General features: G+C 37.9%; 1 protein-coding gene across 3 annotated transcripts in view; it reads left to right on the top strand.

The window, feature by feature from the left end:
* Nucleotides 1-14,954, top strand: part of LOC139770214 (uncharacterized) — a 65,772-nt gene extending 50,818 nt beyond the window's left edge. The window contains exons 3-11 of one of the 3 annotated variants that reach the window (XM_071701981.1): nt 3,048-3,168; nt 3,691-3,881; nt 4,256-4,461; nt 4,668-4,887; nt 5,731-5,808; nt 5,890-6,573; nt 8,012-8,164; nt 10,774-10,979; nt 11,180-14,954. In XM_071701981.1, coding sequence (XP_071558082.1) covers nt 3,048-3,168; nt 3,691-3,881; nt 4,256-4,461; nt 4,668-4,887; nt 5,731-5,808; nt 5,890-6,573; nt 8,012-8,164; nt 10,774-10,979; nt 11,180-11,301 — 1,981 coding nt within the window. In that variant the 3' untranslated portion in view covers nt 11,302-14,954. The remainder of the gene's footprint in view (nt 1-3,047; nt 3,169-3,690; nt 3,882-4,255; nt 4,462-4,667; nt 4,888-5,730; nt 5,809-5,889; nt 6,574-8,011; nt 8,165-10,773; nt 10,980-11,179) is intronic. The other 2 variants (XM_071701979.1, XM_071701980.1) reach the window with 2 other exon arrangements.
* The last annotated feature ends 1,942 nt before the right edge of the window (nt 14,955-16,896 follow it).

Genomic DNA, 16,896 nt, shown 5'->3' on the forward strand with positions numbered 1-16,896 from the left:
ACATTTAAAATTAATGTCGCATACTCTTTAGGTAGTATTACAAGGGCCAACGTGCTAAACCGCTTAATGTTGTGGGCCCCGTAGGCATCCTATCCCCGTTATCATTTATCGTGCGAAGCGCTATATACCCATTACTGTTTTATCCTTAAAATATTTGTCTGTTTTTTCTTGAACATTTTACTCTTACCGTAAGGTACATTCCGTTTTTCTCAATTCACCATTAAAGCACATTTGTGATAATAAATTTCTATTGAAATTTCAAGGAAAAAAAAACGCAAAGACGTGTCATGTGCAATGGTACTATCTCTGTTTAAAATCTTTTCCGATCTGAAAATCGCGATATTGTAAAATAAAGTGTACTGTCACACGCGCGCTCGCGCGCGCGCCTGTAAAACGATCGTTTGACGTCAGTCACGAAGATATTTTTAGCTTTCTGTTATAGCGACTGTTTTAGAAAAAGAGAGAAAAAAAAGAAAATGCCGTTTTTTCTTCTCGGAATGGTGTTATGCGTGCTGCATCCCCCCCCCCCCATCCCGCGATTATTTGTACATTTTCGTCGCTCCGAGCGGTATTCCGTTTCCTTTCGTTTCCTTCTCATTATCGCCTACCGCTATCGATATTCCGGCTCCCTGGCACGATAAGAGGGGTTGCCGATGATATTTACGATAAGTCGGTTCTTCGGGGTTACGTGGGCGCTGTAGAGTGGTGGGCGTTGTGCACAGAGTTTATTTTAAACCCATGTCATCACGCATTATTCGGTACACCATGAGTCAATATCGACCTCCGCTTTGATCGCTTTTTACGCTCGCTTATTTAAGATATCAATGAGACGAGTAGAGAGAGAAGGTATATCGAAGAAAAAAAAGGAAGAGGGAGGATAAAATATAGCAAGGGTACGTGTCGCATTGAGTGAAACTCATTACTCAGAGGTACAAAAATTCGCGGTTTGGAAAAGAAGAGCGATTTCTCATATAGTCTTATTGATGCTATATGAATCCGAATTCGCAAGCAAAAATGTTCTATGTCAGGTTTTTGAGAAAAAATGAGGTCAAAATGCGTTTTTTTTTTAACCATCTTTATCGCACCAAAACCTATAAGAAATCACTTTTCTTTTTTAGCAAAAAAGTTAAAATTGTTATAATGTATTATAATTGTGTTATAATGTAAATGTGTTATAATTAGTTTCACGATTAAGTTTCGCAAAAGTTTTCAGAACTCTGCTGTACATGATTGTATAACTATCGTAATTGTAAAAGTAGTTATGCGTCTATATCCTTCAGGTTGGAGGTTGTGCGTGGGGCTGACAACTCAACCGCAGAAAAATTCATTGTGAAAAATTGAGGAGGCCCGGATCCGATTTGGATCGTAATAACCATTAATATAGCCATTAATTCTTTTTTATGTGTCTATAATTGTGGTTATTATGGCACGATTTTATTTTTCGATAACGGTTTATCGCAATTGTCTGTATGTTCGGTGACAGGCTCATAAAAAAAATATATTACGCAAGGTCAGAAATAATAGAATGCTATTTGCCGCTCAGGTCTGAATCGGTAATAATATATAAACATTGAGTATATCACAATAAATGGAAATTATTCGCGTATCAACGGTGTGCAATCCGAGTTTTTACGTCATCGAGTGCGTAATTAGCCGCGAGCGTCACGTCAGTTACATCAATATGTACTAACATCAATTATGATTTTATTTGCAAAGCCAAGTAAAATCGATAATAATAACGTTGCTTGCCGCATGACGTACTACGAGTCTCGTTATAGCCGCGGATGAAATTAGTTGACGAAATTCGGACAGCGTCGGACAGTCGATGGGACCAGTTGGTCGTTGAAATCGCTAAATCGATCCGTGCGCCGCGCCGCGCCGAGCCGTCCCTTCGGCGAATCCCGATATGTTCGCCGATGCGTGCGGGAGCGTGCTCCGGAAGTGCTCTTACCGGAAGTGATACTCGTTGGTTAATCAGCACGCGTTTCATTAACAAGATACGCATGTCGGTCAAGGGCCTCGACGCGGGAGACGCCCGCGTCATTTCGGGTCATGATTCATTGGTGTCCTCGCGTTCCCAGCGGAGCTGAAACGCTGATTCCGCGCGGCATTATGCATACGCGCCAATTTGCCTTCATTTGCATATTAGACGAGAACGACGTGTCTTCCCGGGAAGTTTTCTATCTCTATCTCTCTCTCTTCGTACTACTGTGGCATGCACACCAGGCGCAAAATACTTTACCGCACAGAAAATTGCTTGAACTCTTGGGAAATTCAAAGCGTTATTAAAAATGATAACGCGAGAGTCGTCCAGATGATTTACATATTTTTAACGATAACTTTTTTTTTTCTTCTATCGCAATCCCCGGCGAAGCACGGACGTTTTAGAAGAATCTTCAGCTCTTGGAGTTTTCGAACGTTACTTTGCATTTTTCTTAAGTACACGGAATGTCCCGGAATGCATTTTCCTCGAGTATATATACGAGCTGTTCTATAGAACGCATTTTCTCTCAGTCGTGGTTCTTCTTCCGCGAATGCGAAATTTATTTTTCCCCAGTGACGCTTTATTGATAAAATATTAAATTACCAGGAATTTTTAATGACGATAATTAAAATAGTTGACCGAATTGAACTCATTTTGTCAGGGAGAATAAGAAGGAATTATATTTCTATAAGTCAATTTAAAACAACGATTTCAAGATAATAAAAATTCATTTTAAGATCTATCGAGATGCCGAAAATTAAGAGGTATAGATGATTGTGTGGCCAGGATTGTGACAATTGTATTGGAAAACGATTATTGAAAATTATTGTTATAATTCACGTGCAATTTTTGAGATCGCGTAAAACTTGAAGAAATTTGAATATCCATGTAAATTAGTAGAGTGTGTATTACTGTACATAAATGAAAGTACCTACTTGTTAGAGAAAGGAAGAGAAAGAGAAAGAAAGAGGGAGCAATTAGTACACTTTTCGGTAACAATGAAAGCAACACGCGGTAAGACATTAATCTCCCATTTCAAAACCACTTCTTTCCATTTTTGCAGGGAGGAGGTGCAGGAGCACACGGTGAGATGGAACGCAAAGTTCGAATTTTTATGCAAGATGAGCGCCAACGCGTCCACGGGCGTGCTCGATCCGTGCATTTTAAGGATATCTGTGAGAAAGGTGAGAGCAAACTTTACTTTCCGTTTGAGGCGCGAACATCGTCGGGGCTGGGAACGGAACGAAAAAAAAGGAAGACGGAGAGATTTTTCTCAACTCTTGTTTTCACGAACGTTTTACTCTTCATTCACACTCCCATGCTTGCGAAATATCGCAAAGCAAGAATCGACTATAAAATAAATGTCTTTATCTTACTCATTTATTTTTTATTTTATCTAAAATCAGTAAAATAAAGTAATGATGAAAGATATATAAAAGTTATATTCTTTGTCATAAATATTTGCTAACTTTATTCAAAGAATGTCTGAATAATTTTTTTACTTAATTAATTCGAATAAATGCGAATGAATGTGAATCTCGCTAATTGGAAGTGTCCGGTTCCGGAATATTTAAACAGTGAAACTTTTTTATTATCTACTAATTTTGATCACGTTCTTGAAAATACATTATTGAACGCGAACGTAATTAGATAAGCAGTTAATTTTAAATGCCACGTGTTCTCATAAACTTTTTTTTGCGCGACAGGAGTTGAAAGGAGGCAGGTCCTTCCAGAAACTGGGCTTTACCGATCTAAATCTGGCCGAATTCGCGGGAGCTGGCCTCTGCCGAAGAAGGTGCCTCTTGGAGGGCTATGATGCGCGACACCGTCAGGATAATTCCATGCTGCGTGTGGCCATAAAAATGAACATGCTCTCCGGAGATATTCTATTTAAAGTGTAAGACATTCTTACCTGTCTATCTGAAGCAGCGGTTTATCTTGAATTTTTGAACGCTTTACGTGATAGTAGATATCTTAGATTTTTGGATTTGTTACGTTACAGAATACGTATATTTTTTTAAATAAACGATTACATTCAACGATTACAAATTAAATTGCTAATCCAACATTTAAGTAGCGCCTTAATGAAAAGAAATTCTTTCTGGCGTATCTTCTATTTCTGATTTTTTCCATTTTTTTTTACTACGTGAAAGTCTTATATTGAACCGCTTTAATTACATTTCCGCCGTACGACAATTGTGTCTGCGTTTGATCGGAAGAACGTCTCGTGGAATCCTTTTGATTAACGGATTAATCGATTATTTGCCCCAGCCCTTCCCCGTCGTTGAAGCAGACGCAGCTGGCGGTGCCCGGGGTGCAAGGTGTACCTGGCGTTACCGGTGATGAGGTAACGTCATCTGAGAGATGCACGAATCGGGAGGATTATGTGTCTACCGGTTCGCTAGCGGGAAGTATAGCAAGCGCCAGCAGTGGTTTCGGCAGTCTTCCCAAGAAGAGGCCCGCACTCTTCACTTCCGGTAATTCGCTCATTTTCTATGTCATGTCTGATATGTAAAGTATTCGTAATTCATAAACAAGATTTTGCGCTTTGATTAATAAAAAAGAAGCGCATGTACATAGCTATGTGCGAAGCGCCGATGATGATACAGTCCTGAAATTATCAGGAATATAAATTCTGAGAGGAGGCAAAGAAAAGTTATTTTAATGAATTGTATGTGATTAGAACTTCTCAGCGGAACGGAAACATACGACCCGATGACTCTCAGCGAGATCGTACCGTCGGCGGTCCCGGTGGAGGCTCTAGTAGAGGCGCACACGGAATCCGGGCACTCGCGCAACAGCAGTAATACCAGTCAACTTAGCAAAGGCTCCGGCTACGGTTCTTTAAATTCGCACAGCCAGCACAGCAGACAGAGTAGTAGCGGTGATAGCGGTCACATTAGGTAAGACTTATCACGCATCTCGACGATCCTACGCGTTTACTTTGAACTTTCGAAATCTTGGTATTATCTGATGTATGAAAGCGATACTCAGGAAGGTTTATATCTCGAAAAATATTTTTAAATTGAGCGTAATCAACGAGGACGTCCAGAGTTCTTTTAACTCTTATTGACAAAGCCGACTTAAATCTTTCATATTGCATTATTTTCTACATCCAATTAATTAATCGAAATGGAAAGCTGAATTTTTTTTAATTGTTAATTATGCGATATTCTGGGAAGATTATCGATACTCGGTTTAGCGCACTTTCCTTCTAATCTACTTGTAAATTGCCTGATTTTATTGTTCTATAATAAATAACAGCAACGAGTATGAGTTGAAAACCGTGAAGGTCTAAAAGATTGCACAGCAGAATATGACTGTTCATTGCAACGACTGGAAACGATTAATAATGCGTGAACGATAAAAAAAATATATTTCATCCATAATTTTACTTTACTACAACAAGCTAACGATTTCTTTTTTTAAAATGCAAGACATTTAGCTTTATTAACAAGATACCTGAGCTATAGTTATCTACACTATATCTTGCTTTAAATATTACTCTTGCCTGTATCTTGACTCGAGAAAGATATTCTATCTTCGACCTTTAACGATATCAACCTTCTATACGCTATGTAATCGATAAAACTTGCTCGTTGAGCAAGCTCATGCAAACTTTCGAATAACTAACTGCTTTATTTTTAAATTAATAACATGAATAGAATAATATATGGCGATGAATGACAGATGACTAACAAGAGAGCGAATCAATAACGCGAGAAAATCTTCTCTTTTTGCTCCAGCCTCAAGCGAACTCTTCATTCTCAATTTCTCGACCATAACTACGAGACTCTGGACTCTCTATCTTTTTTTTACTTTACGTATGTCTTTCTTTCTTTATCTTTATGTACATGAGTTTATGATTTTTGCATGCTTGTACATTTGTGTTGTGATCTTTATAGGTCACCCTCCTGGCCGGTATGGGCACCACGAATTCCCAACTCCTCCCAAAACCTGTCCACACAACCGATCGCCTGTCGACCCGACGACTGTATCGAACCTCTGTCATTCCCGTCGTCCCTGGCCTCCAGAGCTCGATTCTGGTCGGCATCGAGTCCTCTCTCCTCGCGTAGTGGTCCGACAGATGTGGAAAACCCGATGAGAGTCGATGTTATCGCGTCCGTCGCGAAGAACATTTATTCAGTCGGAAAGCAACAGCAGCCACTTTGCGGAATCGGGAACGGTTTCTTGAATGACAGCGACTCGCGCAATTGTCGCGATGATGCAAACGCAGACATCCGGGTGGCGCCCGGTATTTTCAGGGTGCCAGACGTGCCGCGACACTCGCGCAAGAATTATGAGAGGAACAGCTTCGAGGCGCATAACGAACGTAACGCGATGATGAGCTCGATCGCCAAGGAGAGTAACGGGCAGCAGGGTAACGTCTTCCCGATCGCGAAGCCGAGAATTAGTGCCGCGGGTTGGCGCGGTATGTCGAAGACCTGCGACTGCATCGAGAAGGGCAAGACAAGCCCGGTGTTACGGCTGATCGATCAGGCTAGAGCCGTCTCCTCTCCCGATCCTCTCCATAGGCCTGACAATCAAAGAGCCCCGCTACGTCCCACGACGACAGCTCAAACCCTCAGGTAGGTTTCATTCATCAGCGAGTTTTCAGTTTCGCGATTCTTTTCGGAGATCTCGAGAGTGTTCTTTTTCCCCTCTCTTCCCTCTGGTTTCCCTGGTTTCTTTGTCTGGTCGTGTTTCCCGTTTCAAAATCTTCGAAACAATTCTACGTATCCTAATATCTGGCTTTATCTTGATTAATACCCTCTTCGCAAGAACGCGGGAATGTTGGGAGAAAATATCTAGAAAAGAGATATTTCCGTGAATATTTACGATAATGCGTTTGATTAGCAGACGGTGCGTTACATTTTACCCTTGCGTTAAATGGTCTTTATTCGAAGGTGAGGTCATCTCACTTACAAATCGTTAATAACGCCTATATGTCCGGCATGCCAGAGCAATTGGTGATTCCGTCCTGACAAACCAGCAAATGTTCGAAGGAGCAATTCCCCCAGCGTTTCTCTTCCTTGTACAACACATCGTGTTTTCTACACTGAGAAAGTTAAAAACATATTCCAGTCAAGTTACATTCACCAATCTTTATATCAACCACTTAATTCATTTTATGTATTTATATTTTTCTTGATATTATCTTTTATTTTGATGTAATTTTTCATTTACGTTTATTTAGAGAGTAGAGCGATGCTTGCGACGAAATAAATAATGATAACCCAATAGAGAAGTCCGCGTGTTTGAAGCTCATCTGTGCGTAATCGATTCGCTTAAATCTACCGCAAAAAATTAACGATACATCGTACATGATCGATCATACTTGTAATATAAGAATGTAAGAAATATGTATCAAATTGTATCGGCATGCATTTCATTCAATGAAAATTGATGAATTTTTGAACGAATTTAAATTTAACAATGCGCTATTGCTTAATTATCTTTCATATCTTACTTTTATCATACGAGTGCAATAACTCATGTTTCATTAACCATGATAATTATGCTCGGCCATTTATCATCTCTGTGCCTTTGATGTGAGCTAATTAAATATATATGCTACGTATTACGTGGCAGTTCCAAGTAAGGAAAGTTATCTAATATCGCAGTAAGGGGATGTGTGTCTCGTTAAAAATTGTTATTGTCATGAGATATACAATCTGTTCTCACATTTTTTTGTAATAAAATAAATGTTTGAGTTTTGATCTCTCTAGAAGTCTTATAATTTTCTCAATTTGTTACAAAGATAAATAACAAAGAGTTAAAACTGCATTTTAACGAATAAATATAACGCATTGCAACATGCAATATGTTAAGCATTAAACAAGTGCAATGTAACTCGTAATCAGGATTAGAAGCAATATCACTGTTATTAATCCAAATAATTAAATAATTATTCTAGCTTAAAAGTTAAAAGCTGATTGTGTCTGTATGCAAATAAATGGAATCGGGGTATGTAGTGTTATGCGGTAGCTATGCTTCCAGTCTGGATGGCTTTGTGAATCCTTGCAGGGGTATTGGCGGAGGCCACCGGAAGTTGCTGGACGGGGCGGGGGGCAAGCTGGCTACGGTCGCCACCAGTCCAGCGGACTCTGAGGAGTCCTCGTTAGGGGTACCGGAAGTCGCGCCACCGAGCTCGCAGCATCGAAACAGCATTACCCCACCGTCAGTCCATGCTTTCATCTTACGTATACCTTTCCTTCATGCATACGTCTTTACTTTCCACTATTGCAAAAACACAACGGCTTCTAGTCTTTAAATGAAGAATGCTTTTAACACGTGTGCTAGCATACAAGCATTATTTAATCCTGAGCAGGCAATGTTTAGCTTGATGCATGCAAACATAATTTCTTGCTGTCTCCTCTATGTAGCTTCCAATTACAGTTTATGCAATTCACTATTAATATTAATTCTCGCACGATATATCAGAGCTAGACCGAATCATTAATCGATGATTATTTATTATAACGAAACTGGAAACAGATTAAATATTATTTACAAACAAATGAGCTTGAATTTCAAATTAATCATTTATAGCAATTGTTTTATACTGATGTAAGTCCAATCTCTCTCTTTGGATCACGCATATAAATTGTCCAGTGTACAGAACGTGTTTCATCTCTCTGATGATAACCGGTAAAACATTCCATCAATATAAAGGAAATAGAAATCCATTATTTATTTTAATCGCAGAATGAAAGTGTAATAAAGTTTTGAACTGGTCTGTCAGAAATTTCCGAGAACGAGCGGGCCTTAATGAGGCTTAAGTGCTCTCCAAGTTTGCTCCTACTCGCTACGAATGAATGAGCTACGAACGAAATCTAATTTCATCGCGCTTAAAACGAGACGACTTACATTTCACTGAGGTCAGGCGTTGATCATCGTCTGACGATAAGAACCGACAGCCTAGGCGCGCACTGATTGCCTAAGCGCCTTGGCGTTGATGTCTGTCGTTCAAATTTACCTACATTTTCCGGAAATTGGTGCATCCAAACCAATGATCCGGCAGGAATGACGATTCGTTCTAACGTTCTGCAGCAACCTTATGAACTTTTTGCTTCCTCGCTCGTCACGCAATTAATCCGCAAGAATTCACATCTGCACAGCTTGTCGTACCTAAAACGCATGTTTCTCGTAAAAGACACAATTCTCACACAAAAATTCACTCAATGATATTTTCTTGCACCACATTCATTTAGCATGTTAAGTTATCAGAAATGATAGCTTAGTTGTCATTAATTTCTATATATCTATCATTAGTTTACTTATATACATTACTATATGCTTCATGCTCATGTGAAGTATTTTATTGCTAAACAAATATTAAATCTTGATGACAGATTCTCTCTCTCTCTCTCTCTCTCTCTCTCTCTCTTTCTCTCTCTTTCTCTCTCTTACGTCAGATTAGTTAAGTCAGATTACAGATAGAAATGCAAGTGGCATTATCCTTCAATAAAATTTAAATTGATTTTTTGCTTTTGGAATTTTCACTTAATTTTTGAAAATATTTCAATCTTCATAATTAAAAAATTGTATCAAATTACTTTATTGTTTTATTGACCTTGACGCTTCTTTTAATATTTATAATATTTATTTCTTTAAGTAATTTAAATTACATTATTTAAATTATTAGTAACATATTATTAATGTAATAATCATTACATATTTTGTTTTTCATTCTTAGATAATTTGCTATACAGCAATCTCCATTTGTTAAGAAAATTATTTTATTAACTTTATCTCGTCTATTTTAATTAACACAATATATATTTATGGTAGTTACTTTTCTTTCTGCAATTTTTCTCTTTCTCATCTATTTACTCGCTTAATTAAGCGTTCCTTCAACTTCCACGCGTATTTAATTATCTCAGCCACTACCCGCACGAGAAGCCGTCTCCCTTGTACATTAAATTGACTGTTAGTATCCTCACTCGTAGAAGACGCATTTATTTCTTTGTACGTTTATCGGACACTCACGTTTCAACATAATGTTTTCTTTACTTTAAGTGAGTGCGTTACACGTACTCGATGAACTTTCACCTCAAGAATCAAACAGATACGAACACATCGGCATAGAATCCATTGTTTGGGAACAACACTTCTCTTAATTTTAGAAGAAACTTAAATTACACGATTATTTAATTACGTATACCCGACACATACTTATTGCTTGTAGAGATAACTGCGACACTACTCTGCGGAGAAATCAGCGCAATATGGAATTGAAGTATTAGATAGACTCTTTGTATCTTTGTTAGGGATGTATTATTTCGCTGCCCGGAACTTATTTGTTTCAACTCAGATTGAATAAATAAGTTCAGAATGTAACGTCCGTTGCATTCTGAGAAAAGAACGATTGATCAAATTTTGCTTTCGCGAGCAAAACGTAATTGATCATTTATTTCATTAAACAAGGCATGCAATAAGTTGTAATTATTATCTATCGTGTTAGCGAGTAATTGCAAAACATGTTAATATGTCGTGATGGAAGATTTAGACCTCTTCCTCGATTAGTCATAAATTTTTCATAATGTACATGGTCAATGAATCGAGGGGTAAATTTAATTCTTATAAAACATGTATTAGGTTCGTCCGCAACGTTATATTTATATCCGCATTGTTTAATTTTTCATAGTCTGATTTCGCCGAACAGAGTAACGTTAATAGTTTATTCCTGCTTTTTTATGACCCAGTGCTCAGTTTAATATGTTAAAGTTAAAACGTGTAGCAATATGCGATAAAAATGAAGGTAAAATGTACATTGCTCTTCGCAGAAATCCTTCCGGCGGCTCAGGTCTCAGCGAAACTGGATCCCTGGACCGTGCTAAGGCTGCGCTGGAGCGTAGAAAAAAAGCAGAAGATGGTGCCGGTAATCCTGTCCTCTGTAGAGTTGAAGTTACCAGGCCGAATCCTGATTCTCTTATCGACGAGCTGCTTAAAGCAACAAATTTAGAGCAGACAGATCTTGAAAGTTCCGAGAGTACGTTTTCCTTCTAATTTATTATATCAATTAAAAAATGGCGGTTACAGAAAATAGAGTGGAGTTTTTTTGCGCCTTTGGTTTAATTTTTTTTTCTTAATTTTCTACGCTAGAAAGTAAGGATAGTCGTAAATTGATATTTCAGCGTAGTTAAACTTTCAAAAACAAAATAAAATTACATTAAAATTTGCGTTTTGCAGCAACTGGTCTTCAACTCTTCATCGGGAAAGACGGTACGACTGCGCTTGGTAGTCACGAGGTGAAGAGCCAGATGCCTGCCGGTGTGTTCAAGCAAGTGGTAATGGAAGAGAACAATAGGTAACACGAAGCCATCACCACGAGGCGGCAGTACGCAAGACAGGCCAGTGCCACGTTCTCGTTGGCTCTGGTGCCTGAACTCGTCTACGAGGCCTACGAGCCTCGGTAGTCACAAGAGATGACGATAACGATGGACGAGGGAATCGTCGACTCGGGAGGAGCAGCCAAACGCGACACGAAGTCGCACATCCTCACTAGATCTCTTCTAGACTATAGCTCTCCTCCGTACAAAAAGAAATGTGCGCTTCGGCGATCTCGGTAGTCGAACTAATATCCGTCGAAGCAGTACGTTCGAGTCGATTACTTTGTGTGAAATCCATTGTCCGGATTCGCAGGACCGAGGCTGAGATACTAATCATCCCATAAGTGCGCATTGAAACGTGAATAATCGAACAGCCGTGTGCAACTCACGTGATTGTTAATCGCGTCTCGGTGTTCGTCTGACCGAGATAATTTTCATACATGGGTTTTGCATTTTCCAAAATCCTGTCCAGCGAACGAAATTTATATACAGCATTGCTGTTCACGACGAACAATCTACAACCTCGGCTACGTGCAAAGCACAATTTAAAGATGATGTTAAATAAACGAATACACGTTTTCGAAACTATTCAAAAAGACAAATATACATATTTTCTTCCTGATAAATGAAGCACAATGATTCCCGTCGAGCGTGCTTTGCTTGGAAGGGGAGTGTTAGTCAATAAAGTTTTAACCGAGAGGGAATACAGAGCCGTAGTAAGGGAGTATAGTTACAGAAAAATGACAGGCGAAACACGGTCAAGGTCCGACGAAACTTCGCAATGGGAAGTAACATCGAGCAAAACTTAAGCGCCAACTTTATTTATCTACTTATAGCAATATGACGACGATATCTTGCTAACGTGAACTGTAAAGTACACTGTAAAGCGACTCGAAGTTAGCGTGAAAAGAAATATCAAATTCAGGCAGTATATATCGTGATTATATCCTTGTATGAAAGTATTCTTGACAGCATTTCTGACAATATTAGCCGAACGAAGGATGTTTTCCCAGGATGGCTTGAAGCGATTTCCAGGAGGCATCTCGGGAAATTACATTCTACTGATATTCTCGCTTTTAAATTGTAGTTTTACCATTCTGCATATTAACAGTTTATTTTTGCTTTATATTATAGCATATATTTTTTTACCATTTCTGATTATTTTCTGCTGCGCTATTTCATCGTCTGCAAAATCCTCATAATTAATCTAAAAGTGTGTTTAATATGCTGAAGATGAGATCAGCTGAAATATACGAATCGGTCAGTTAGACAGAAAGAGAGAGAACGATATAAATTAATAATTTCAAACATTGCGGAATGTGTTTGTGGAACTATAAAAGCGTAGATCTATACTTTGTATGAATATATTATTGTTTTTAAATAACTTTGCCTTGAAAATGGCACAGTTTTGATACTTCCTGAGTAATTCCGATTCTTGAACTGTAACTTCTGAACTAGCCGATTCACTTTTTTTTAAATGGAAATAAAGTTGAAGATATTTTTCTGTATGATATAAATGTTTCACGACTGAACATATATGTATAAGACGTATTATTATTTTATATTATCAAGCTCGACGAAGAATGGATCACCGTTTCGTCGAACCTTCTCCAAAGGCCCGGTGAACTTGACGCGACCGGCTATCCGGTAGTAATCTGTGTATATAGCTGTAGTAATTGTTACGTAGATAGATCGCTGGTGTTGTATAAACATTCTCTCCGTACTCGAATAATCTGTAATTGCTAGTGTACATTACGCTGATGTATCAAAAAGTATGCGAATGCGCGCGTGTACTTGCGTATGTGTATATGCGTCCGTGTGTGTACGTGGGTGCGTGTGTGTCCCTGTTTGAAGGTTTTTCGTATGCCTGTCAGACGGAAGAAGAGGTCGTTAATGTGTGTGCTAGGTATGCCTGAATCGTTGCAGAGGGTAGTGAGTACTTCCAGCGTCCGTGAGGCCCGTTTCGGAAATTAATCTGAACGTTTCGGTCCTCGTGGCTCGTCGCAGAAAGATAAGATAACAGAGTATGAAGTTGATAAAATCGCAAATGCACAAACGCTTCTTCAAAGCGCTCTCCGAAGTAATTCGCCGGTTTAATTTATCGTACCGATCTTGAATCGCGTCTGCGAGCGACTTCCCCACGAGAAGTTCTAAAGTGTTTCCTCCGTTGGGTGCCGCTCTCTCAAGATCGGGTTCGTTAATTATGCTAAACCGGGAAGACTGTAAAAGCGGTGATGATAATTGCCGACGCTTCGGCGGCAGATTCGTATATCCGATCGTGAATCGCAGGTTTCATAATAAGCAGCCGTCGCGCTGTACGTTTTTCTTATAAATAGATCGATACGTTCCTTCCATTGTTGCGTTTCCTCTTCATTTTTATGTACGTACATTTTTCCTTCTTCTAGATCATACCCGAGTGCTTCGATACCACTCTCGATTTTATACGACTACGACCGTATCGTGTCACTCGAACGAGTTCCGTCGCGAAAACGACTTCCGGATTAACTGTCAACCACTATGATGAGATCGAGCCCATTCCTATAAGTCGCATGTTTTGTAAAATAACAGAAAGATTGCTCAATATACGCATAGTATTTATCCTAAAACAGGATTTTCAAGGGATTTGTAGGGAACTTGTTGGGGTTCGGTAATTATAATTGGACAAAAGTAAATTTAAACACTTGAAAGTTTAACACTGTAATTATTAAAAAAAAAAAGAAAATATATAGTTTTTTAATTAATTTAAATTATTAATTTATTATCTCAATTATGTTAATATTTCTTTCATTTATTTATATATTAATATATATATTATCTGTAACTTTTACAATACTTTCGTATTTGTTATGAGAACAGGTAACAGAAATAATTGGAGTGTAATTATAATCGTCAATCCGTTGAAAGTGAAAGATACATAGTGCCATTTATTATCAAAAGAAAAACTGAACTCATCATAGTCATATTATTCGTTTTCAATCACAGTGGTTGCGAGTTAAAACGTAAGTCGATCTGCTAGCTTTCCCGTGAATGCGCGCGAGAGCTATTTTTTCATTCAGACGTGCCGCCCGCGTACAGCTCTTTTATTTATAAAATAAATACGCGCGCGATGACCAGGAGGTGCGATCTCCGTAGCGGAGCGTGTCGCGTTCGCCGATTGACAATTAGTTAATTTATTGAACGGAGTTTCTCGCGAAGGGGCGACTTTACGCGCGAGTATTCCTCCCGAGTAAGACACCAACGTTTCTTTCTTCCCTTTTTTTTTAAATGTTTCAAGACAGAGGATAGGTGCGAAAAGTCGGACTCCGCTCGTTCGCCGAGTCTTCCTTCGCAAGAAGCCGCACGGTCGCGGACCGTCGTTCGTTTCATTCGCTCGGCAGATATTAATGTTGTGATATTTTACGATACCGTAACAATAAATACCGTTATTACCTGTATTATTATCATCGAGATGTATTGTAAGCAAAAAAATACTTTATCTTTATTTCGGGGCGGGAAGGCGGCCGCCACACAAGTCCGCGGGTCGCGCGCGTGGCCGCCTTCCTTGATTCGCAATTGTTGACATTTCGCGTCTAATTATTACTTTTGTGAAACGAATACGAAACTTCCATGTGCTGATAATAACATTCTGAAAACCACACGAATGTCTCGTTCATTGAATCCTCCTTTCCACAATAATATTTTTGTAGGAATTAGAAGAGCGCAATGGCGCATCCCACTTGTGTTTTTGGCTTATGGTAGAAATTTTATTAAAGTATTGATACAAATATATGGCATATTTTTAATAGTATATATAAACGGTAAAGATTTTTTCTGTTAATATCGATAAAGTACATTTACGCAAAATTGACAGTAATTAACAGTAAATATTGAATTTTTTCATTGATTTTTTGGAACGAGTTTTTGGGTAGTACTTATATCTCGATCACACTTCTGCTAATAATTTTTACGGCTAACGTTTTTTTACTGTCTAATTATTTTTAATGCACAATTAACACTGCGTAATCTTTATTAAAAGATCGTTATGAATTAAACAACTAGAGGGATGCATACATTCAACGAACTCGTAAAACTTAATATTATCAATGCATTAATGTCTGGTTTATTTATTTTACTAGCACATTTTAGCACTTTATTTTTACGCAATGGAATATACAGTAATTACAAGAAATTAAATAGTTAAGAATAGAAAAAGCAATGCGGAATTGGGAAAGCAATGTAATTAAGACAAGGGAAAGAAATAATTTTGGAAGAAAGTTAAATCTTTTATTTCCAAATTACTTAACAACTAAAAAAAAAATATTTATTTGTATTTTTCATAATACTACATTTACCAAGAAATTTCTAAATATTTATTTTTAGATACATTATGTGCAAAGTATATGCTAAGAAACCATCAATATCCCAGGTAACAGAGTGACATCAAATGACGTATTAATAATGTCTTAATACGTCATTAAAACGTCTTTAGACGTCATCCTGCTACCTGGGATAAGACTACATAAAGGAATTAATATATAATATATGTAATGTTATATTATATCTATATATATTTATAGATATAAACTGTAGTAATATTTATTTCGTAATTGTAATAATTAGGTAGCCATATGACTACAATGGCGAGATAATTAAAAATAGTTAAGAAGGAAAACTTAAAGTTAAGAATAAAAGAAGCACATTCAAAGGGAATTAAAAATAGAGGAGATATATAAACGTTGAAAACAGAAGAAATAAAAAGATTCAAAATACGAAAAATGACGTTTTCAATTGTATTTTCTACACGCAACATTTCTATTGACATTCATAACATTTGGCGTTCTGATTGAATTGAATTCTATCCCTATTTTTCTCCGACTTCTCTTTTCCAGTCTCCATCCATATTTTAATGGTGCATACATCAGCTTTCACAAGTGCCTCGGCATGGAGTCCTTATGTTACAAATGACTTTTATACGCACTCAAACGGATATATGTCTATAAGCATATAGGAAAGTCTCTCAACGTCGTATCCACTTGAGAAAGCTTATCGTGAAATTTCACGAGTATCTGCATTTTACAAATCGTAATTTTCTCACGTATAAAGGATATACACTTTATCATGTATAAAATCCTGTGTGACGCTGAACATCATACAATAGATGTACGTATTGATGTTCCTGATACGTGTGATAAGTCACACGTTCTTTCTGTACACACATCTTTTTGTGAAAGATAGCATATTGCGAAATCAAATATCATACGCGGGAAGAACGTGGCGTATCATCGTGACAGAGGTAAAGAAAAATTCAACCTGATTTTTTTCTACGTGACAAAGTGTGACCTGTGTATTTTGTAAGGCGCCTTTGAGTCGATCATCATTTCTACACCAGAATCAGTAACTCGACAAATTACGTACGAAATACGAGGTTGAAGTGAAATAAAACAAAATTGATTTGTCTCGTGAAATATTCTTATTTTCGTTATTTCGCTTCGTGAAAAGACGGGGAAATTGTTTGATTTTCACTGATTTGTCCACTTAAAGTGTTGCGACATGCTTCTAACGCGTACGCAATTTACGTAACTTATTCAAACACGAAAG

The sequence above is a fragment of the Temnothorax nylanderi genome, unplaced genomic scaffold (assembly GCF_030848795.1).
Source record: "Temnothorax nylanderi isolate EJ_2023f unplaced genomic scaffold, tnyl_v1.0 TNYL_tig0028_pilon, whole genome shotgun sequence".
NCBI lineage: Eukaryota > Metazoa > Arthropoda > Insecta > Hymenoptera > Formicidae > Temnothorax > Temnothorax nylanderi.